The sequence below is a fragment of the Mustelus asterias genome, chromosome 1 (genome assembly GCF_964213995.1).
Source record: "Mustelus asterias chromosome 1, sMusAst1.hap1.1, whole genome shotgun sequence".
Taxonomy (NCBI): Eukaryota; Metazoa; Chordata; class Chondrichthyes; order Carcharhiniformes; family Triakidae; genus Mustelus; species Mustelus asterias.
The window spans coordinates 60,012,095-60,036,275 of record NC_135801.1 but is presented as its reverse complement, the minus strand read 5'-3'; the positions used below and the strand labels follow the sequence as shown (position 1 = coordinate 60,036,275).

The following is a 24,181-nucleotide window of genomic DNA, read 5'->3' as shown; positions in this document are numbered from 1 at the left end:
GTGTACCTCAGTTAAACATGTGAAGTCTATACCTGTGGTCTTCAGTCTCTGTCACAAACTCCATTCCCTAGCTACTGATTCTTTCCCCTTGCCTAGCCCTGTCACATACAGAACCAGTTGTTGTGTTCTTTTCGATCCAAAGTTAAGCTTCTGATGCCGTATCCTGTCCTCACCAAGACTACCTACTTTCACCTCCCTAAAATCACCATTCTATCTATCCCTGCCTCAGCCCATCAGCTGTTGAAACTCTTCTGTTACCACATGCCTCAACCACTCAACCATTCCAATGTTCTCCTGGCCTGTCTACTAACTTCCATTGTGCATAAACTGGAGCTCATCCAACACTCTTCTGCACTACCATCTTTTTGTACAGTGTCCACCTGCCATCCTTGTACTCACTGTTCTATCTTGGCTGCCCAGCCTTTGAATGTCTCCGCTCTAAACTCTGTAACCACACCACCCTTGGCCTCACACTTCCTCCAGCTGTCCAAGAACTTTGAAATCCCCCACTTACGGCCTCTTGTTCATCCACTGGATGTTTTACCTCGCTAAAGGTGCTGTTATCAGATGGACAATCCAGCAACTTTTGATTTCCATCTGCTAACTTCCTTGCACTGAAGGTTTTGCTCTGCCACACCAGGATCTTGTACAAAATTTGCCAGAGGAAACAATGATGTTTCTCATAACCTCTTTTGACCTCAGACATTTCTGTGTTGAATATTGCTCAGCTAATCACACTGCCATGTAGTGCTCTTATAGTGCATTAACCCCCACTCCAGTAACATACTATTAATCTTAGAATATATTTGATTTTTCCACTGTCTGAAACTAACCTCTGTCCAGTTTAATTTCACTGCTTTCAGCTTTATGATCTCTCTTAAGGTTCATTAGGAGATTATCCAGTAATTTACCAAATTATGTGAGATGTAGGAATTGTGACCAATCTCTTAATTCCTAACTGGAATTTAAATTTAGTTTTGTCCAATTCCATCCTTTTATCAAACTGTTGAATAATTGAGATTTATATATCAGTGCTGTAGATGAATTGTAACAAACTTGGATGGAAGAATCTGATCAGTAAAATGTGATGGAATTGATAGTAGAATGCCTGGATTGAGCACAGAATCTGATTGTTGGATATTTACCCTTAAAGTGCTGTGTACCCATTCTGGATAGAGGATGCTTGGGCTGAAGTTTACCCTGAAAGCAAACTGTTGGATATTGAAGCCCAAGGTATCATTGCTGCATTGTGACCAGTCTTAAGAGGTTATTAGCCTGTGTGGAGGACTATATCACGGGGAGCTTCAGATCTACCTTAGTACCCAGATACGTTGTAGAGATATGTTTTTCAGATAAGTGACTATGGGGGCGATTCTCTGGGGTCACTAGCCTTAGGTGGGAAATCATGAAGGCCCGTTGAATTGGGCGTTCAGCAAAAAATGGGATTCTCACCAGGCGAGTCTCCCTGCCACCACCAAAGCGGGAATTTGGTGTAGGTCATAGAAATCATAGAAACCCTACAGTGCAGAAGGAGGCCATTCGGCCCATCGAGTCTTCACCGACCACAATCCCACCCAGGCCCTACGCCCATATCCCTACATATTTACCCGCTAATCCCTCTAACCTACACATCTCAGGACACTAAGGGGCAATTTTAGCATGGCCAATCAACCTAACCCGCACATCTTTGGACTGTGGGAGGAAACCGGAGCACCCGGAGGAAACCCACGCAGACACGAGGAGAATGTGCAAACTCCACACAGACAGTGACCCAAGCCGGGAATCGAACCCAGGTCCCTGGAGCTGTGAAGCAGCAGTGCTAACCACTGTGCTACTGTGCTACCGTGCCGCCCGAGGTCCTGCCCAGAGTGGTCCTGGTGCCTTGGATTTTGGGGGGTGGGGCAAGGAGGTAAGTGCTTTGCCCACGTGCTCCTCTACTGAGAGGGTTCCCCCAAGGGATCCGGGGAATGGGCGGGCTCAGACTGGGATGACGTCTGGATTCTCCCCCGGAATGGGTCTCATGGCTGGACTGTCCTTCTACCCCTCGGAAAAATGGAGCTCACTCTTGGCATGGTGATCTCATGCAGTTTTCTGTTCAAAACCTTCATTCTGGTCTGTTTACTGTGAAACCTTTTGAAGTTGCCTGGTCGCTTTAATATATTGTCTCCTGAACTCCTGGAAGTCTTCAAAATCACAGCAGCACTCTGTTCTACATAAAAGGATTGTCCTTGCTCTGTCTCAAAAGTTCCAGGTGTGTGCAGACCCCTTTGAAGTCTTTTGACTGACAGGCGATGTCAGTTCCACCAGAGGGATTCCCTTGCTCTGGCTCTGAAGCCCCAGGTATGAGTGGATCCTTTTGAAGTCCTCTGACTGACAGGAGATGTTAGTTTCACAAGGGTGATTCATTTTTCTTGCCTGAATGAGCAGCACGGGTGCAGCCTGGCCACTTTGAACTGCTCTGATTGACAGCTCCAGATCAAGTCAAATAATTCATTTTTGATATAGAATCATAGAATAGAATCATAGAATCCTACAGTGCAGAAGGAGGCCATTTGGCCCATCGATTCTGCACCGAACACAATCCCACTCAGGTCCTATCCCCACAACCCCATGCATTTACCCTAGCTAGTCCCCCTGACACTAAGAGGCAATTTAGCGCAGCCAATCCACCTAACCCTCACATCTTTATACTGTGGGAGGAAACTGGAGTACCCGGAGGAAACCCACGCGGTTATGCGGAGAATGTGCGGACTCCACACAGATAGTGACCCAAGCTGAGAATTGAACCCGGGTCCCTGCTGCTGTGAGGCAGCAGTGCTTGCCGCCCTGACATAACTGCTGCTGGATAAAATGCATTGAATATGAACTACAAAATGAGAAACAATGATAGGGCAAGCATACCGAAAAACATTTTGTTTCATAATGCTATATATACTTTAGCATACTAACTTATTTACAGATTTTGAGAGGAATAGGATCAAATCAACTAACAAAATACTTCTCCTGAATTAAACTGAACACTGATGGTCAAAGCAATTCATTCCATCACAGAACTATGCACCAAGGGCTGGGGATAACAGCTCTCGCACTTGCCTGAACCAAACAGTTCCAATAATTTGCTTGACTCATGTAAATGTATTTTGGAGCAGGAATAATGGGTTGAACATGGTAGAATATTCTACGTAGCACCAACTAATAAACGGCAGAACACCTGCAGAAATTACTGCACCCTGCTTCATTATTTGGAGAAGGGAAATCATTACACAAATATATCCTCTTTCGCTGCATCTTACTGACCAATGGTTGTACCCATGCCTATGTCACGGTTCATGCCCTAGATTTACTGTCAATGATTCAACATTTACTTGCATCTATACAGCACCGTCAACTTATCAAATCAGATAAAACTTGTCAAAGCCCTGGATCTTAAAGAGGAAATGTTTCTCAGTTCTTTCTTGTACTTCCATGTTAAAAAAACAGTATGCCCACTTATTTAAACTCTAATGGTCTGTTTCACCTGAAAAAGAGTAGACAGTGTCCCTACAGAGCCCACTTTGGCCTGTTAACAAAGGCAGCAGGAAGTTAGAGATAGGAATGCAATAAGTTGCTGGAAGAATCTGACACCATGAAGTGTGAGAGGTGTAAATGCCAAACGAGCTGCTACTGATTGGTAACGGGCTGGTACCATTTCTATCACATACAAAAAAGGTTAATTTATGTTACACATACCAAAGAACTTTGCTGTCTTCATATAGACGATAATTAGCACAAAATAATAACCACATTTGATATTCAGTGATCCTTTTGAACATAACATCATGCTATTAGGTTTTGGACGCAATCAATACCCACAGGTTTGTAAACAAAGAGAGAGAGGCTGCTTTGTTTCAGTAACACAAGGTCCATGTAGAACATAACAGCTTCAAATTTTGGAAGTTCCTTAGTAGGGGATCAATGATAATCCAGTAATAAGTATCAGGCAAGTGCGAGAGCTGTTATCCCCAGCCCTTGGTGCATGGTTCTGTGATGGAATGAATTGCTTTGACCATCAGTGTTCAATTTAATTCAACCAATGATATAATCCAGTAAGCCTCAAGAACTTCCTCTTTTCACCACAGCAGTTCACTCAGCTCTATTTGTTTAACACAGCATCTCTGTTCAAGTTTCTGAGCCTTCCTAGAAGGCTCAAATGCTTTGAAAATCCTTGTTTACATTCAATTTCACTCTTCAGTACCTTTAACTAGCCTCTTGAATGACAGGTTCAGGTTATAACAGACAGAAACGTTGTTTGTTTTTATTTCCCTTCATAGTTGAATGCATCTCAAGACTCCCTTTTGTTCATAACTGCAATGTTTATAAATACGCTTGTTCTGATTGCCAGGTTGAGGCTATTAAACAGCAGGCAGGAACTTTCATCCGTATCAAAGGCTGCAGACCAGTCTGTGATCTGGATTAAATATGCTAAGTGTGTCAGTATGCTATTTCTGCTATATAAATGGAGCATATTTTGCCGGGGCATACAACAAGACCATTTTTCCAAACAATAAAGAACATCAGCAAAGGAGCTGAACATTCATATTCTGGAGTTCCTGGATTTCCAAAATATAAAGCCTTGTCAGTGAACTTCTTCAAACAATGCCATGCAATAATGAACAGAAGGAGATACTTTTCTTGAGTATTGCTGAAATTCCATGGAGTATTCTCTGGTATGTTCTTCATGGCAGTCGGTCTACTTGCCAACCAGTCAGCACCATTTTCTTTTACTGTTGTTGCTCCTTTTGAAATTTGGCATTCTTGTCTCTTCTGATAAGTGTAAAACTCTCATTTTTCAGCAATGCTTAATATACCTTTCTATTTAGCTGAACCTGTATGTGTTATTGGAGCTGGAAGTAGATTAATTTATCCTGCTCCAGTGTCAAGGCCCACTATAAACCTATTGCTGTTAGAAGGGCAAGAATGCATCCTAGAGCTCTAATTGATGACAGTGGTGTGGAATCCCAAAGCAACAGTGGAAGAAAATATGATAACAAACCTCTACACAAAGCTAATCAGAACACTGAGATTGATCAAACAGTGTTTCTATTTTTTGGATTGTCCAAGGTGATGCTGCTTTTACAACTCTGGAAAGTTATCTTATGATTATTGTTGTGTGTCAAGAATGTTGTCATTTTGTCTTTGAGGACTAATTCCTTGAGGGTAGAGAAAAGTTTTTAAAAAATTAATCCATAATAGAATCGTATAGATCTATGTTCATTGCCTGCAAGTCCTCTCTAATAGAAATTACAAAGTGACAGTCACTATGTTGAGGGATAGTTCATGTGTGCCATGGAGCTTCTGATTTGGTGGAGGTGGGCAATGGGAGTTTCGCACCTCCTCCACTTCCTAGCTCCACAAAGTAAAAGCTTGCCTTAAATAGCCCCTTCTGCTCCAAGATCCTCTATGTCCACCAGGAATGTTAGCCAATGTTAGAATTGCAGTAAAGTTAGAATTGCAGTTCAGGACCTAATTATGTCATCAAATCCCAATCTATGTATTAAAAGGGCTTTACCAGCTTCAGGTGTATATCTTTGTTGGAGAATGGATTAAAATCCACATCAGCAGAAAGCAGGCAGGAAATTGGCAGCTATTTAATCTGCCTGGTCTCCCCAGGGAAGATTAAAATTGCCAACTTTGTGTCAGTAAAATTTAGGAACACATATGTAAATTTCATTGATTCAAAATGAACAGTAACCCAAGCATTCGAGTTATCCATTGTAACCAAGTCTTTGACGATAAATTAATCCTGGCCAATTCTGGGAAGATTTATTCAAGGTTACTAGGTAGTTTGGCCCTTCTTTATAACATGTTGGTGGAATTAAATTGCAAGTGCTCAAACAAGTGTATTGTCTTGAGCAGCTGAAATGGTTTTCTAACTGCAATTTCTTCTCAAATGTATTATTTCCTCCCTCTGCTTGCAGGTTAGTGCAAGAGATGCGGATAGTGGTCATTTTGGTACCATCTATTATTCTCTTTATGAGGGTGTCATCAACTATGAAAAATCACACTTCTTCACTATTGACAACTCTACTGGTAAAGTCTGTACAGCCCAGGATATGGATAGAGATGATGGACCCCCAGTTTACGATTTGTTAGTGATGGCTGAGGATGGGGTAAGTTCTATTTGTAAATCCTTATTTCCTCCTAATTGAAGAAAACCTTATATATCATCTAATCAGTACTTGGGTCTGGCACCAGTTATAATCATTTAGAAACTAGAATTTGCTCTCTTGTGTAAAACCACAAAAAACACGACGGCGAACCCATCAACTTTTTTGAGGTAATTTTGAATGCGTACTAACTGATCTCTTGCAACGCCTGTTGGCATGTATAGTAGGAGAGCAGAACACGTAGCTCAAAATAAATCTGCAAGGTGAGAAGAAACTTTGGTAGGTTTGGTACGATGACTAAAAGCAAAATACTGTGGATGCTGGAATCTGAAACAAAAACAGATATTGCTGGAAGATCTCAGCAGGTCTGTCAGCACCTGTGGAGAGAGAATAGAGCAACATTTTGAGTCAGGTGACCCTTCGTTAGAGCTGAAGATGGGGAAAATCGGATAAGATTTATACTGTGGGATCAGGGAGGGTTGTAATTGATAGGAATGGCATAGACAAAAAGACGAAGGGAATGTAAATCGTGATGATAAAGGTAGGAATGGTGCTAAAAGCATCCATTAAGAGATCAGAATGTGTAAATGGCAGAACAAAGGTGCAGAGTGTAGGAATGTGGCAGATGGCCCTGGTGGGGAGGCGGGGTGAGGGGTAAAACAAGATGGAAGGTGAGATTTTAGCAGTGGAAAAATAAAAAAGAATATAACGTAATAAAAATGGATGAATAAAAGAAATGAAATAAATGGAAATGAAGGGGAGGAATGAGTTCATACTCTCAGTTAGCACTGCTGCCTCACAGTGCCAGGGACCTGGGTTCAATTCTGGCATTGGGTGACTCTGTGGCGTTTGCACTCCATGTCTGCATGCGTTTCTTCCCACAGGCCAAAGATGTGTAGGTTTGGTTGATTGGCTATGCTAAATTGCCCCTGCTAAATTGCCCCTTAGTGTCAGGGAGATACACAGGGTTATGGGGAGAGGGTCAGGGTGAGATTGTTGTCAGTGCAGGCTCAATGGGCTGAATAGTCTCTTTCTGCAATGTAGGGTTTGGAAGTTCAAATTATATTTAACAAAGTGACATTGGAAAACTATAGGTGCGTTGTTAATTCCAAGTTTCAGGTCATAGGTGATCAAAGGAGTTCTAGCCTGCACCAGCTTCCTCCTGCATGTTCATCAAAGCAGTTCTGAAGCAGACCCCGAAAAGACAAGTACCCGCTTTCACTTACAGGTAGCTGAGCCAGGGACTTTAGAAATGGTTAATGCCATCTTGGCAAAAGCAGCCTTTTGTTGAGGACAAACGAGTCTGTACCATAAATCTCTCCAGTTCCTCCCAGACACTTGGAGTGAACTGATTTATGCATTCTTACAATGATTCCCTAATCCTTTCCCAATTAGGGACAGCTGTGCTTAATTACAATTTAAAGCATGCATTTTATTGCAGCACATACTTAACCTGGCAGGGGTGAAACCATTATCAGGCAGGGGAAGAGGCCAGTCCATTGCACTTGGGGTGTGCTGACGCCTGCGACTGTGGTTTGCCTAAGCTGGGGTAGAGTAAAGGATCAGGGTAGCCAATGTGGTTAAACCGAGGCTTTACTGATGCAATTTTTCAAAGCCATCTCGGCCTTTTGGCTAAGTTGAAGCATTGGATCAAGTCTAACTCGTCGAGTTGACCAAAGAGAACCAGTGGATGCGGTTTATTTAGACTTTCACAAGGCTTTCGACAAGATCTCACATAGCAGACCACTATGTAAAGTTAAAGCACATGGGATTGCAGGTAATATCTTGAGATGGATAGGAAAGCTGGTTAGCAGATAGGAAGCAAAGAGTTGGCATAAATGGGTCTTTTTCTGGTTGGCATATAGTGACTAGTGGGATACTGCAGTGATCTGTGCTAGGAACCCAACTGTTCACATTATATAGTAATGATTTGGAAGAGGGAACTAAATGTATTGTCTCCAAATTTGCAGATGGTATAAAGTTGGATAGGAGGGTGAGTTGTGAGGAGATGTAGACATGCTTCAGTATGATTTAGACAGGCTGAGTGTGTGCGCATATGCATGACAGGTGCAGTTTAATCTGGGTAAATGTGAGGTTATCCACTTTGGTACCAATAATAGGAAGACAGATTATTACTTGAATGGGTGTAAATTGAGAGACCTTGGTGTCCTCATACATCAGTTGCTGAAATAAAGTGTGCAGGTACACCAGGCAGTAAAGAAGGCAAATGGTATCTTAGCTTCATAGCGAGAGGATTTGAATATAGGAATAGGGATTTTACTGTAATTGTATAGGGTGTTGGTGAGGCCACACCCAGAGTATTGTGTGTTGTTTTGGTGTCCTTATCTGAGGAAGGATGTCCTTGCTATAGAGGGAGTATAGCGGAGGTTTACCAGGCTAATTCCTGGGAAGGTAGTCTGTCATATGAGGAGAGACTAACAATGTTGGATGAGGGGTGACCTGATAGAGGTGTATAAGATGTTGAGAGGTATTGATCGAGTGGATAGTCAGAGGCTTTTTCCCAGGGCAGAAATGGTTGCCACAAGAGGACACTGGTTTAAAGTGCTGGTGAGAAGGTACAGAGGAGATGTCAGGGGTAAGATTTTCACTCAAAGGGTGGTGGGTGTGTGGAATGGGCTGCCAGCAACGGTGGTGGAGGCGGATTCGATAGGGTCTTTTAAGAGACTTTTAGATAAGTACATGGAACTTAGTAAGATAGAGGGTTATAGGTAAGCCTAGTAATCGCTAAGGTAGGACATGTTCGGCACAACTTTGTGGGCTGAAGGACCTGTATTGTGCTGTAGTTTTTCTATGTTTCTATGGTTATGGTTGTATTCATTGGAGTTTAGAAGTGTGAGAGGGGATCTCATAGAAACTTAGAAAATTTTAGCAGGATTAGACAGGATAGATTCAGAAAGAATGTTCCTGATGGTGGGGGAGTCCAGAACTAGGAGTCACAGTTTGAGGAGAACTGAGGTGAGCAGAAATTTCTTCACCCAGAGGGTGGTGAAAGTGTGGAATTCACTACCACAGGAAGTAGTTGAGGCGAAAACATTGTGTGATTTTGAGAAGAAATTCAATATAACTCTTAGCTAAAGAGGGGAAGGGAGGTATTAGGATATCGAATTTGATGATCAGCTATGATCATAATGAATGGCCTACTCCTTCTAGTTTCTATGTAAGCCCAGGAGGGGATACAATGCCTCATCCTGTTTGATTTGAGCCCAAGATGGGATGCAATGTCTTGTCAGCTTGGATCTTGTTTGCCCCTCATGCGGAACCGTGTTGGACTCGAGTTGAATTGGCTTTTTTGATTAGAATTAAAATACCGAAAGGTATATTAAAAAAAAAACATGGGTATCTAGCATCACAGGTCCTCATCCCTGCCCCAATATCGGACATATTACAAGTGGTAAGAAAGAAGAAAGTCCTGTCTTAACTGTTAGCTTTCAACGCCTTTGAGTTCATATTAATCTAAAATTGTACTATATGTTTTTGTTGCAAGCATGCTAATATGCCATAGCAGGCATCATTGATGTTAACTAGAACTCCCAGTTTTCACATACAGAAGCATGTAATTACATAAATGTTATATTAATGTCAATTGTACTGCCTTTTTTTCTACAGGGTGGTTTGAGTGCTCAGTCATTTATCCACTTAGAGCTACAAGATATCAATGATAACCAACCTGTTTTCAACCCATTGACATATGTAACCAGTATCAGCAGCTATACGCAGCCTGGAACAGAGATTATAAATGTCATCGCCTCTGACAGGGATTCTGGAATCAATGGACAGGTGTCATATGAACTTCTATCTGGAAATTTCTCTTCTCTCTTCTCTGTAGATTCCTCGACAGGTACAATTTTATTTCTTTTGATTTGGATTTTACATTGTTCACACTGTAATGTTGCAATAGTAAGCAATTAATTAAATTCTGGCAATTTAATTGCTTGTTTGATAAATTAGAGAAGAGAAGAGAAACCCTACAGTACAGAAAGAGGCCATTCGGCCCATCGAGTCTGCACCGACCACAATCCCACCCAGGCCCTACCCCCATATCCTTACATATTTTACCCACTAATCCCTCTAATCTACGCATCCCAGGATACTAAGGGGCAATTTTAGCATGGCCAATCCACCTAACCCGCACATCTTTGGACTGTGGGAGGAAACCGGAGCACCCGGAGGAAACCCACGCAGACACGAGGAGAATGTGCAAACTCCACACAGACAGTGACCCAAGCCGGGAATCGAACCCAGGCCCCTGGCGCTGTGAAGCAGCAGTGCTAACCACTGTGCTACCGTGCCTCCCATTAGACAAACCTAATTCTTGTTAGATAAAACTGATAAAGCTACCTTTTCATTTTTAGTTCATGGCATGTACCAGTCCCTGACTGAAAAAGCGGGTCTTCGCCAATGCTTAGCTAATGGCTAGAAAATTGAAGCTCTCCAAATTTGCATCCCTCTGGAAAACCACCTTACCTCCACTCATTGCTGCCCAACAGCCTTGCTACTATTAAGAATTTAATGTGCATCCTGAATGTTAGTTTGTACATTTGTGTTTTGCATTAAGTGTTCTGACTCTTCTCTAGAACAGGCACAGTAATCTTGATACCTGTGCCATTTTAACATGTTACCAATGGCAATGTTCTCCCACCAGTATTCCAATAATAATCATTTGATGACTGATCCTTACAACGTGATTTTCAATTGTGCCCAAGATTAATTATGATTAAAACTAATTTTTTAATGATGGTTTTATTTTCCTAAATCCACATTGGGCACGCTTCACCCATCGATCAGCGTGACAAGATGGGAAAATAGCATGTGAGGTGAAAAATCAGCATCGCATCCAGCATCAGGCAGTTTGCAATCTTCTCATCCACTTTTTCCTGGTGTGAAAGGCTTGGTGCCCATTTTGAATGGATTTCAACATCAATAGCACCACTACCTCTCCCCGGATACTTCCCACCTCATTGGTGAGATGTCATGCCGGCATGAATCACAGTTGCTCTATGAAAGTCTGAGTCAGGTGCAGTAGTAGCAAAGGGTGAGGGTGGGGCACGAGGAGGAAGTCTCCCCACTGCTGCGCCAGGTTGTGGAGTGCACAACAGACCACAAAGACAGAGGAGACCCTCGGAGCTATATTGGAGAGCTACACCCAAGTGGCCCAGGCAGCGGAACCACATTTTGAGTAGCCCAATGCACTGCTCGATGATGGACTGGGTGGGGATGTAGGCCTCATTGTAGTGGGTCTCCGTCTCAGGCCTTCACACTGAGCACCACCTTCCGGGGTGCAATGGGGAGGTCTCGGCTGTCTGCGGGGTTGGGTGGGGGGCTTGCATGGGCATTGGGGAGGGAGGGGGTGCTTGTGCCGATTTGGGGTTGTGTTGCGTGCATTCCCCTGACTGCTAAACCCCCTGTTGTAGGTAAAAAACCTCTGACACTATTAGTAGATCAAAATGCAGGTTTATTTCCACAATTGTGGGAGAAGTGAGGTTCCTAACAGTGGACCCAGGGCTTCTCATCGAACACAAGTAAGAACAGAGTTTATATATGTCCCGGGCCCCGCCCTCATTACATTGCAATTCTCTAAGATGTCTGTCATTGTTCATGGTGAGATTCTTGTTGTTTTCATAGAATCATAGAAATCATAGAAACCCTACAGTGCAGAAGGAGGCCATTCGGCACATCGAGTCTGCACCGACCACAATCCCACCCAGGCCCTACCCCCACATATTTTAGCTGCTAATCCCTCTAACCTACGCATCTTAGGGGCAATTTTTTTTTTTTTTGAACCTGGCCAATCAACCTAACCCGCACATCTTTGGACTGTGGGAGGAAACCGGAGCACCCGGAGGAAACCCACGCAGACACGAGGAGAATGTGCAAACTCCACACAGACAGTGACCCGAGCCAGGAATCGAACCCGGGATCCTGGAGCTGTGAAGTTTTAGCAGTATCTTCCTCTGCGTAGTTTGTTCGATCTCCAAGGCCACGGTCGTTCGCCATTGCCTTGAAACAATATTACAGGTTTTGCACAAACAAGTTAACTAATCTACATACAGGTTTGTATAATACTTTATATCAGGATAAGATGAATAACGTATGATGAATATTTATATATGAATCTATGGTTATACAAAGACAGAAGGCATACATGTCAACTCCATCGTGTTAAACAAAGGTACATAAAACTGGAGACTGTTTAGCTTCTTTCGAGCTGGGTTAATCGCATTTCTTGATAACCAATGGAGACAGAGGAATAGCTGTTCCTTTTATCTGGCACAGACATGAAAAACACCGAACTCTGACAAAAACATGGACTCTGCAGTGTTCTCAACAAAATCACAGAGTTCGGGTCTTACTGCTTAAGTGTGACAAGGGTCATTAACCCATTCCCGACTGCACCCCCCAAGGGGTTGTACATGCGTTCGAGTTCCAACTCCCACGAATGCTGCACTGGTTACCCTGACTGCTGGACTGGCTCCGTGGTCTCTGCCAATGTTCCATCCCAGGCCCCAATAGCAGGAACCAGAACTAGGTCGAGCAGCTGTTGCTCCAATATGGGCAGCTCAGTAGGTGTTAACACGGCCCCTCACATTCATGAACTCTTTAGTGCTCCTTTCAATGGGAACCCATCTCATACTTGGAATGAGCATGCATTTCCATCCTCTGCCTGGAGTGCTAGCCATTCCTGGAAACTACTGCAACAAACGTTCAGGTGGGTGCACTCATGTCTATGCTTCAGGGGTTCCCACTGGGGACAGAGAAGATGGAGACTCGGGGAGACCCACATATCCTTCGATGGGGTGCTGCTGCAGGCTGCGGTTCTATAAGGTCTTCGTAGACCTGATACCTTGTGGCATAGGAGGATGCCTGCTCCTGGTGGCAGTGAAGGTCACAGTGGCCCTCAACCTCTATGCCACCGGATCCTTCGAGGTCACCAGCAGGGACCTCTGCATCCTTCAGCCCGCTGTGCATAAGTGTGTCCATGAGATGATGAAGCCCTTTATGCCCGGGCAGGCCACTACATCAAATTTGATGTGGACCAGGCATAACAGGAAGCCTGGACTGCACACTTTGCCACCATCAACGGGATGCCCCATGTGCAGGGGGCTGTAGATGGCACGCACATCGCTCTAAGTTCCCTGCACAATCAGGCACTGCGCTTTGTCAATTGGAAGAGGTTCCATTCTCTGAGCATGCTGATTGTGTGCAACCAATGGATGAACATCATGCGCATGTGTACACGGCACTCGAGGAGTGTGCACGACAGTTACATCCTCTGGAGTTCGGACATCACCAGCCTCTTTGGGGCTAGCCCAGGCTGTCGGGATGGCTCATTGGGGACAAGGGCTACCTGCTAATGTCGTAGCTATTGACACCAGTGTGAAGGCCTGAGACGGAGACCCACTACAATGAGGCCTACAACCCCACCCAGTCCATCATCGAGCAGTGCATTGGGCTACTCAAAATGTGGTTCCGCTGCCTGGGCCACTTGGGTGTAGCTCTCCAATATAGCTCAGAGGGTCTCCTCCGTCTTTGTGGTCTGCTGTGCACTCCACAACTTGGCGCAGCAGTGGGGAGACTTCCTGGATGTGGAGGAAGACCAGGGGGACGACGCCGAGGTGGTGGAGGGTGCTTAGGAGGATGTGGTGGATGATGCCGAGGAGAAGTTGGTGGATGGAGGAGAGGCTGCAGCAAGGGAAGGGAAGGCCAGGGTGATGAGGGAGGCCCTATTTGCTACAAGATGCTCTCAGCGTGAGGTGTGAGATCCACCAGGACCAACCACTTGCCCACCACCTCGGGGGCCTGCAGCCCCCTGCCATGGGTCCCAGTGATATTACACCACTGATGGGCCTGAGGTGGCCATATTAGCGAGTTTCTGGTTCAGGTAGGAGGTTGATGACAAATCGCTATGTGGTACATGCTGCCCTGGTGCAACACAAGTCTCACTCCTCCCTGTTCTCTGACTGCACACTGCTGCTGCATCTCCTGCAACTTTGGGAGAACTGATCCCAGCGACCTGGCACCTGGCTGGGGGCCAGCTGTGTCTGTGGCTCTGTGAGACCTCTGCCTGCCCAAGCCCTCGAACGTTCCAGCCTCCACCTGATGTACATGTACGCTGTGTTTTGTGCACCAGTAAGTGACTCGAATTTCACCGCTAACATGCCCCACCGTGGTGATTGTGTCCGCGCTGGTGGATGCTGCGGTTGATGCTTGTGTCGAATGCAATATGCTCTCTTTGGAGTTTCCATGCTGCTTTCCTCCTGGGTGTCATTGGAAGTGTCTTCAGGCATTGGAGTGGGCAACGACCCCTGACTGGTCGGTGACAACCCCTGACAGGCCAATCTCATGGGGCTGTTTCCTGCAACAAAGGACACGTGGTTCAGTGCAAGGGAGGAACAAAAATTTGGCCAGATCACAACTTATTTGCAATATGTCATATGGATAAAGGTTTTGTGGATCCTGACTCCATGGCGTTCTGCAACCTGGCTGTCCATCACAGCTCTGTCCTCAGCCTCCCTCAAAATCTCCAGTGTGTGCTTCTCGAATGGGGTGAAGAGACACAACTCAGGAAGCCCACCTCCGGTCTTCTCCCTCTCCCAGCGATTATGGACCGTCTTCTCCTGTAGAAACAGAAATGGGCATTAAATTTCTGAGAGCTAAAAGGCACAGGATGTCGGGGATGGGGGCAACCGGGTGGTGTAGACTGGCACTGTGCCACAACAGTGGCAGGGTTTGCCAAGAGGGGTGGCAGAGGGGCTGAAGGCATGTGGTAGGGGGTCAGGTGCTGGGGAGCTGTGGGGTGTCGAGATGGATCGATGTGGACATTGCAGGCATGATGGATAGGACTGATGCCAGGACTGAATGGACATCTACTCTTGCTGCTCGAAGGAGGTAATTCAGTTCTTCCTACACTGGCTCCCAGTCCTCTGCTAGTGAATGGGCACTGACTGCCGTTGCCACTGCTCCCCTCAAACGGTGTTGCCAGCCCGACCCCAGGGCTGTTGCCCGTCCTAGGGAATAAAATGACCCTCTCCTCAATGGCATCCAGCAGATGGCCCAGCTCTCCCTCTGTGAGCCTTGGGGCTGCTCTTCGTGGTGCCATCTTCCTGGCGTGAGTGATTGAGAGTCCATCGTTAGCGTTTAAACGCCGCTCCCCTTGTTAACGCCGAACAGCTGCGGCCATGTTTGGTGAGTTAAGCGGCCAGAGAGTCCATGCTGGCGCGAATCGCATGGATGTTCTTTCATTGTACTAAGTATCGTAAGATTGTGGTGCATGGCGCGCCAAAAAAGACCAGCGTGGTTAATTCCCATTTTCACACTTTTCTGACACTTGGAAATGTTGGGCGTGATCTTCCCAAACAAATTCTATTATTGTAAGGGTGGACTATAGCAGCCAATGTATCTTGAAAGGCAAGTCAAAAATGCTTCTTTATTGAGAAATGATGAAGGAGCAGTGCTCCGAAAGCTCGTGATTCCAAATAAACCTGTTGGACTTTAACATGGTGTTCTGAGACTTCTAACTCTGCGCACCCCAGTCCAACATCTCCACATTATTGAGAAATGAGGGACAGTAAGTCCTCCTTTTAAAGCTGTGGCTGTGCATATTGCCCTGAAAAGCCAATGTCCAAGCTGAAATACTGTACTGTACATATGCAGGATTGTGCATTCCTAGCTGGACTAACTTACAGTATAATTGAAATATTACCTACGTAACAAATCACCCAAACAAGCCCTGAGTATAACAGCTTCTATGTCATACCCACAGCATTCCTGAAACTCAGCTCAACGTTTTGCTTGCTTTCCTTTCCCACTCTGGGTGGGAGTTTCAAGCCCCGTCGTGGGCGGGATGGGAAAATTTGGAGACCCGTTTCAAGTTGAATTTACAAATATGTTCAAGAGTCAGGAATAGAAAATGTCAGCCAAGGCTGAATAAGAATTCTGTGTAAACAAAAGAGAGAAAAAAATTCAGGAACGTATTGTTTTCATCACTTCAGTAATGTATATTGGCACACTTGGTCTTTTTTCCAATCATTTAAATGGGCTAAAGGCAGGACTACAGGAGACAATCTCCCATTATTTTATTGTTAAATCACTGAACTATGTCAGTTTAAACTTGATAACATAGAGACTAATATTCAGGTGTTTTTGTTTTCCAGGTGCAGTGTATTTAACTTCTGTCCTCAGTCACCTACAGGTTTCTAATGTGCAATTGAAAATTTCTGCACGAGATGGTGGGAACTTGACTTCGCCTATCAACGCAACTGTAACTGTCCACATTCTTCAAAGTTCTCTTGCTCCAACAGTGTTTGAGAGATCTTATTATTCCTTTACCATTACAGAAAATGCCCCTGTAGGAAGTGCTGTTGGAACAGTACGAATTGCAAAAATCCAAGGTGGGTTTCAGACTCCCAACATTCTTCAGAGACAAATCAAGCTATGTTTCATCAATGTGTATGAACTTTGACATATAATTCATAAACTACATCGGACTTTTAAATCTTCACTGATTACCAGCTCAGTTGGGGCTGATTATGCTATGGCTGCCCCTGAATGAGAGGTCAGCTCATTAATGTGATTTATGGTAGTTTGCTGCATAGTGAAATTAGAGCTGAAATTTTAAGTACTGGTGGCTAAAGCACTGAGTTCTGACAGCATTTCCTGTGCATTATAAACCTCTCAACTACTGTTCAGTACTTATTTGAGATGCCCATTAAGCCTAGAGGAGAAGAAGCTGAAGACTTCTCAAGCTAAAATAAGGTGCAGACATTGTGGAGCATCTGGGAGGGAGACAATATGATCTAGGAAGCAGCCACACTCCTTCGGTTAGGTTGTCTGATTAGTGGTCAGGAACAGAAGGGTTTGACTGTGAGTCAGGCATTTGACAGGACCTGAGGTATAGTGTTGGGGGACTCTCAGAGTTGGCCCTTATCCAACCAGCACAAGGTTTCAAGGTTTTTGTTGTCCGTGTGGATGAAGGCGTAGGAATGGATGAGGAAATGGTCCTTGGCAAAGGTACGCGTGGCCATTCAAGCAACAGAAGTGAAAAAGAATGCAGTAGTGATAGGGACAGGTATGCTCTATACTCTGCAGTCGCAGTCAGGTATTTTGAAGGGTGTGTTGCCTGCCCGGAATCAGAGGTAAGGACATCACCTCGTAGCTGGAGATGAGGATCCTTTTGTCATGTTCCATATAGGAACCAACAACATAGGTAGAACTAAAAATGGAAGTTTGCTGCAAGAGCTAGAGAAACTGATCAAAATTAAAACTCAGAAGCTCATGTAATGATTTTTAGGATTCTTAGGATCAGGACAAAGAGAGTGCAAGGTTAAGTGTGTAGCTGACAGAGTGGTCAAGGAGGCAGGAGTTTTGGGTATTGATGCCAGTACTGGAGAAAGAGGGAGTTGTTTCATTGGAATGAGTCTATTTAAATCTGGATCCAGATCCTGGATTCTTTTAAAGGATCTATCTGTTAACATTGGGAGATATGAAAACTTGACTTTTTCTTTTAGAAAGTTATGGATTGTTTGACTTCGAATATTATTGATTGTTTTAGAATGATATCAATCTCTCGCCTATTATTGTGCAATTTCTTAAAGTTGTTCAAATGTGGAGTTTTCAGAGCAGATTGGGTAAATAGACTAAAAGATTGGATTTGGATTGACATGAAGTATTCTCAGTGAAGTGGATAAAAAAAATTTTATTTAAATATTTTTTCAGTATTGTAATTACAACGAGGCAAGGAAAAGCCTCAAGGAAGAGCTTTTTCTCTTATATTAATTTCCTCACTTTGTCTATTCTGGTATGGAATGTGTGTCTTCTGCAGTGAAGACATACACAAAATATTTGTTCGATATCTCTGCCATTTCCTCATCCTCTATGATAATGTCTCCTGTTTATGTTTCTAAGGGACTAGAGCTTACTTACACTACTCTCTGCCTTTTTATATACTTTTAAAAATGCTAAATGTTTGTTTTTATGTTTCTAGCTAGTTTACACTCATTCTATTTCCCCCCTTTTTATCAACTTCCGCTGGCCCTTTGTTGGTTTCTAAAACACTCCCAAACTTCAGATTTGTTACTGTTTTTTGCAACATTGTAAGCCTCTTCCTTTAACCTAATATTATCCTTAACTTCCTGAGTGAGTCACAGATGGATCTTTCTTGCTCAGCCTTTGTTTTCCAATGGAATGTATTTATGTTGAACATTTTGAATTCTTTCTTTAAATGTTTCCCAGTGTTGATTGACGTTCATACCTTTTAGTTTATTTACCCAATTAACCATAACCGGTTCTCTTCTCATAACTATGTCATCAGTTCTCTTTAAGCTTCCTGTTTGTGATTGGAGAATATTACTTTTAATCTTAACATATAATTCAGTGGTATTATGAGGGGGCAATTCTCCCAAAAGTGCTGAATTGGTGGGAAAAGTGTTCTAGATCACGACTGTTTTCTCAGTTCAACTTCACACTCGAATCTCTCTACTCTGTGCACTGCAGAGGTCCCAATCGTGAATCTCATTAATAACCCAGGGGGGCTGGGCCTATTCGCACTGGAGCCTGACAGTTCTGGGTCTCTGCACATGCGCAATGGCCCTGATCTCAGTCTCCCCGTTTGCTGGCCAGCCCGGGGCCCCCACAACAATTCCTGGGCCAGCCCTAGAGTGCCCTGATGTCCACCCCTCATGCAGTGGCAGTGGTGCCCCCTTGGCACTGCCCTGATGTCCTGTAGGACATTTAAAGTATATTTAAAATACATCAAAAAAAGATTCAAATCTTCCTGTCGGTTTCCAGCGTGGTCTGGTGTCCGACTGTTCTCCAGCTCTGGGAGATGCGCATGTGCTCCCGGCGCATGCACAAATCCCGGAACAAGGCTGACGACGCGCATCTCCCACCCTGACTCGCCAGAAAAGTTGTGGGTTGGAATGGGAGAATTGCCCCCATGATTACTATTTCCCAGTGAATCTTTTACTATGACATTACTAATTAATCCTGCTTAATTACACAATACCAGATCTAAGATAGTTTTATCCCTGGTTGGTTCCGTAATACGTGCGCCAAGAAACTGTCACAAAAACATTCGACAAACTCATCTTCTAGACTGTTACCAATGTGTTTGCCCCAGTCTATATGAAGATTAAGTTCTCCACATTTATTCCATTGTTTTTGTTACAAGCTCCAATGATTTCTTCTTTAATGCTCAGTCCAGTGGCATAACTACTATTAGGGGCCTATAAACTACTCCCACCAGTGTTTTCTGATTCTTGCTATTCTGAATTTTTACTCATACTGATTCTGCTTCACAATCTTCTGAGGCCAGATCCTTTCTCATTAATATCCTTATGTCATGCTTTACTATCGGGGCTTTTCCTCCTCCTTTCCATTCTGTGTCTTTTTCCAAAATATTATTTATCCTGAACTATTTATTTCCCAATCTTGGTCATCTTGTAACCGTGGGCGGAACTTTCAATTATTCAGTCTTAGATGTCGAGACAGAACTGTAACTCGGCATTGAACCCAACTCCTTGGCGAATGGGAAGAACTGCTGCATTATGTGCCTCTCAGCTCATTACCTGTTCTGCATGAGGAAAATCTTGAAGTGGGGCAGGCAGGAGGTTGGTGCCACTCCTGCTACCTAACAGGCTTGAAGGTGTAAATGCCATGTTTAAACACACCCAGAAGAGCATTCGTCTGTGACCCCCCCCCCATCACAGCCAGATGTTTCTCACCAGACCACGTGTGGCCCCATGTTTTAGCAATGCTTTGCTACAGACTCTCCTGGCTACCCAGAGGTGGCAGCAGGAGGCCATCCTGTCAGAGCTAGGTGGGCGGGATGGAAGTAGCAATGCATGGCAGTGGCCGTGAGATCCACAGGAGGACCTGGCTGTCATGCTGGAAGAGAATGAACAATCTGAGTGCTGCCAAGATGAGTGCCACTGTCTACTTAATGCGAAATTAAACTCATATGGGCATGAAGCATTGTAAGTTTGCAACTGCAGAGAATTGTCACACAGGAGGTTTGTTGGCAGGCATCTCCATCAGGTGCACCATGTGAACTTGTGCCCGGCGCAGCCAGAGGCTGCCCATTTCTTTTAGCCTCTCAAATGAATATGACCTCGGAGAAGCACAGCCTTTAGCTGCACGTGTGACATTGGGGGTTCACAATGCATTGTGTAGGCTGTCAACTGTTTTGGCAATTGTGGAATGTCCTTTGGACAATGACCATTGAGGGATATCTGTTGGACATGCATTGTTTGTTAGAATTTCCTCTGGACAGATTTCATGGTGTTTCACCCCATTTGTGTAATGTTCCATGTTTCTGAAAGTTTCTCCAATACCACAGACTGTTGGCATCCAATGGTACAAAAGATTCTTCAGTATACAACCATCATTCATCGATGAATGTGGTCAAGCCAGTCCAGATGACCTTAGCTTGTCAATAAATTGGCAATGATGTAAAAAACATGTTCCAGGACTTGCAAGTTGCTGACCTTGTCCTGCCGAGAGGTGCCAAGGATATTTCAGAGGCAACAAAAGTTTAGCCTTTTCTCCTTTTTGAATATGTGTAGTCCAGGTCTCACTGCTGTGCTGAGGGTGCAGGCTGTGTGGAATCATGGTTTGGTATGCAGTCAGTTTGCTGTTGTTACCCTGTGCTGATATGGAAATATATCCCCCATTCCTTCATCAGCCGGTTTTTCTACTCCCGTTCGTGTTGGGTGGGTTTGGGGTCGTGAGTGGAAAATATCACGAGAAGGCCTTGGACTCATTTTACGCACAGTTCACTGTTGAAACGTCATTATAATACATCAGCATATCATTATTGGGCCCATATGCTGGAATAATAGCTTCACGTCAAATAAAGCATGATGTCAGAACGGCGCATGCACCTGGCAAGCAGGACCCAAGGGGAGCTTGGAGATGCGTGCACTCAAGCTGACCCAGTGCATGCGGAGTGGTTCCACATCTTGAATATCTAAAATACATGTTTAATTTCTATAACCGTAGTTATGTGTGTGTCTATGCAAGTAGTACCTTTGTATAAAATAAGTATATGGCACGTTGTGATCCTTATTCTAAGTTAATTTTTCCTGTTTAGTAATCTTATTAGTTTTTAAATCCCAGGGTTTTCGGAATCCCTCTAACATATTTCTCCCTTTTGGCCCTTGGCTAGCCCAAAATTAGGCTACTGGATAGATGTTTGATAGTATGTATTCTCATACCCCGGATGGTTATTTGGCATTGGGGACATCTCTTTTTCCATAAGAATTGGTGTTACTGCTGCTGCACCCCTCATGGACTTCTCTGCTAAAGATTTGAATATTTGTATAATTACAAGGAACATTAAGATGACATTGAAGAAGAGCACTATTCCTTGTACAATTGATGTTCCCAGAGAACCCAGCCAGCCTGTAGCCCATTTCCATAGGGAAAAGGATGTTGGTTGTTTTGAGTTTTTAAACCTCCTTTTATAATATGGGTGTCTAAATTGGTTATGGCTTCTGAAGTATCAGGTATATATGTATAACACTCTGATCCAATTAAGGCACATGTTCCACCCTTAGCTCCCAAGATAAAGTCTGGTGCCATTTGATTCTGTAGCACCACAGTGCGCATAGCAATTATCTCATTAATTTCAGTGAGGGCAGTAGCTGTTTCATTGGCAACCTGTTCCAAAACTGAGATAATGGCATAACTCTCAAGTGCCAACCTGCCATATGCGTGCGGGGGAATCATTATACCAAGGAAGCAGTCTATTCCCACAAGAGCATGTCAATTCCTCCAAAAAGGAAGATGGTGGGAATGATAGATATATGGAACCACATATCCAAGGTAACATGACCCCTTCCATCCAACAGATAGCCATAGTTATGCCTTGTTTCTGCAAATCCAATATGTGCCATTAGGAGTTGGATAAGTGTTCTCCCCACTGAAACAATATGGAATATTGCAAGATGGATCACTACTGGGTGGATTCATGCTTTTCATTAAATTCACAGAGTTGTGGCATCTCCTTGTGCCCAAGTCCTTTCCAGGGCCTCCTTTATTTTCAATACACAATATCCCTTTTGGTTTTGGTTCTATTTCATTTAAAATAAGATTGGGTGCTGGGCTTGATGTGTTAAAGACAGGTGTATACCTATTCATGTGTCCTGGCCCTCCAATACAAGATCTATTACTATAAAATTCCACTCTATCGCAAAATTTAGTAAAACCTGATGCCAATTTCCTCGGATCTTTAAAAGACCGGGAAAGCTGATCCCACATTCTGATCATGACAGAGGCACTGATTGCAAAGGTATTCTTCCCTCAGCATGTATAGGAATGTGCAAGCAAACCCAACATTTAGATAAATTGGCAGTTCTAGCATATGTGTATGTCAAAAACAGATAACTGTTAGTATGCAGTTCCCAATGGAATGTCTCTGTCAAAAATAGTAAATTCGACAACAAAAGAATAGAAAAATTTGCAATCATTTTTGATGATTATCAACTGACAGTCTCTATATATCTCTTTTATATTTCCTAGCTATTGGTCAATATTAAGTGAAAACTTTATTTACAAATTTGCATTGCAACCCACATTACATTCAATTATGAGCCAACTCTTCAACGTTGGTCCTGCTGGTCTTCTTTTCAGTGTTGCTTGTTAATCCAGTAGTGCCGGCAATATTCTGTAAGTATAAACAAATTGCCTTTTGGCACTTAATTAGTATCACATCAGTAACACCATTTCCATCTCCTCCCTACGTACACCCTCATGGTTCCTTTGTCCCATGTTCTGACCCACTCTAGTGGCCCATCTGCAAATCCTCAGTTGGGTCATGAGATAAGGGGTGTTCTCAGCTCCCTCAAGGAAGTCTGTTGCCCTGGGCTGAGGAACCAATGGGTAGTAATTCTGTAGCTTACAGTGCAAGCTTTTGTCAAGGTTGAAAAAAGAGACCAAGTATGAATCAGGAAGTAGAGTAAAGGTGGCCCTATACTTGATGCTCTTTCTAAAGCTTAAGATTGTAAGTTGATGGAAAGACAGAGTCAAAAGATTCTACAGTTTTGAGATCCTGAGTTAAAGATGTAGGAAGTTTCATAGCTATGACAAAAATACAGGGGTCACAGAAACTGAGTTGCTGTTAGCCAGAAAGAGCACAAGAGGCTAAATGTCCTCCTGCTGTGCTGTAATCATTCAATGATTCTGTATAATATGTTAAAGAGCAAAAGAAAGAAACAGATCATGAAATTTCCAAAGAATGACTTCTAAGAATCAGAAGGAAAGAAAGTTTTTTTTGAAGTTGTGACTATGTGAATACATGTAAATGTACTTTGTACACAAGGGGATTCAATAATAACTATGTTCCATTTAGTTAAAGGAGAATTTATGGATTTTCTGAAAAATACATTGCATGTCCATACATTGTGTTTTAAATAATTGGCTGAATATTTTGAGTGTGCAACACTGCTAGTGCAAATAAAAGAAAGACCTGGGCAACACACTGATTGTTTTCCAATATGTGCTAGCAACAGGCACAGTTCTCTTTTACTTCCAAAATTTTATATTTCAGCTTACATATTTATCCAAAGATGTGCGGGTTAGGTTGATTGGCCATGCTAAAATTGCCGCTTAGTGTCCTGGGATGTGTAGATTAGAGGGATTAGTGGGTAAAATATGTAGGGATATGGGGGTAGGGCCTGGGTGGGATTGTGGTCGGTGCAGACTCGATGGGCCGAATGGCCTCTTTCTGTACTGTAGGGTTTCTATGATTTATATATTTTCAACAAAAAAAATGTTGAAATTCTTAGAAACATAAAATAATTGACAAAAGTTTTTTATTTCATCTTTAGATGTGTTAGAAATCATCAGCTGTTTTGTGGGAAATTGTTACTTCTGATATTTTAGATAAAAGTTGACACATCTAGTGGGTAGGAAGATGAATAGAGTGAGGGTATGCACAAGTCCTTTTGACTGTCAAAATGCTGGATGAAAGAGCACCACTCTAATTAATGGGGAAACGCAATGCAACGAAGACTCTTCTA

The 24,181-nt window shown here is 43.5% G+C and overlaps 1 protein-coding gene across 1 annotated transcript in view; it reads left to right on the top strand.

Moving 5' to 3' along the window:
* Positions 1-24,181, top strand: part of dchs2 (dachsous cadherin-related 2) — a 48,560-nt gene that overhangs the window by 12,680 nt on the left and 11,699 nt on the right. The window contains exons 2-4 of the mRNA XM_078224929.1: positions 5,958-6,149; positions 9,774-10,005; positions 16,319-16,555. Coding sequence (XP_078081055.1) covers positions 5,958-6,149; positions 9,774-10,005; positions 16,319-16,555 — 661 coding nt within the window. The remainder of the gene's footprint in view (positions 1-5,957; positions 6,150-9,773; positions 10,006-16,318; positions 16,556-24,181) is intronic.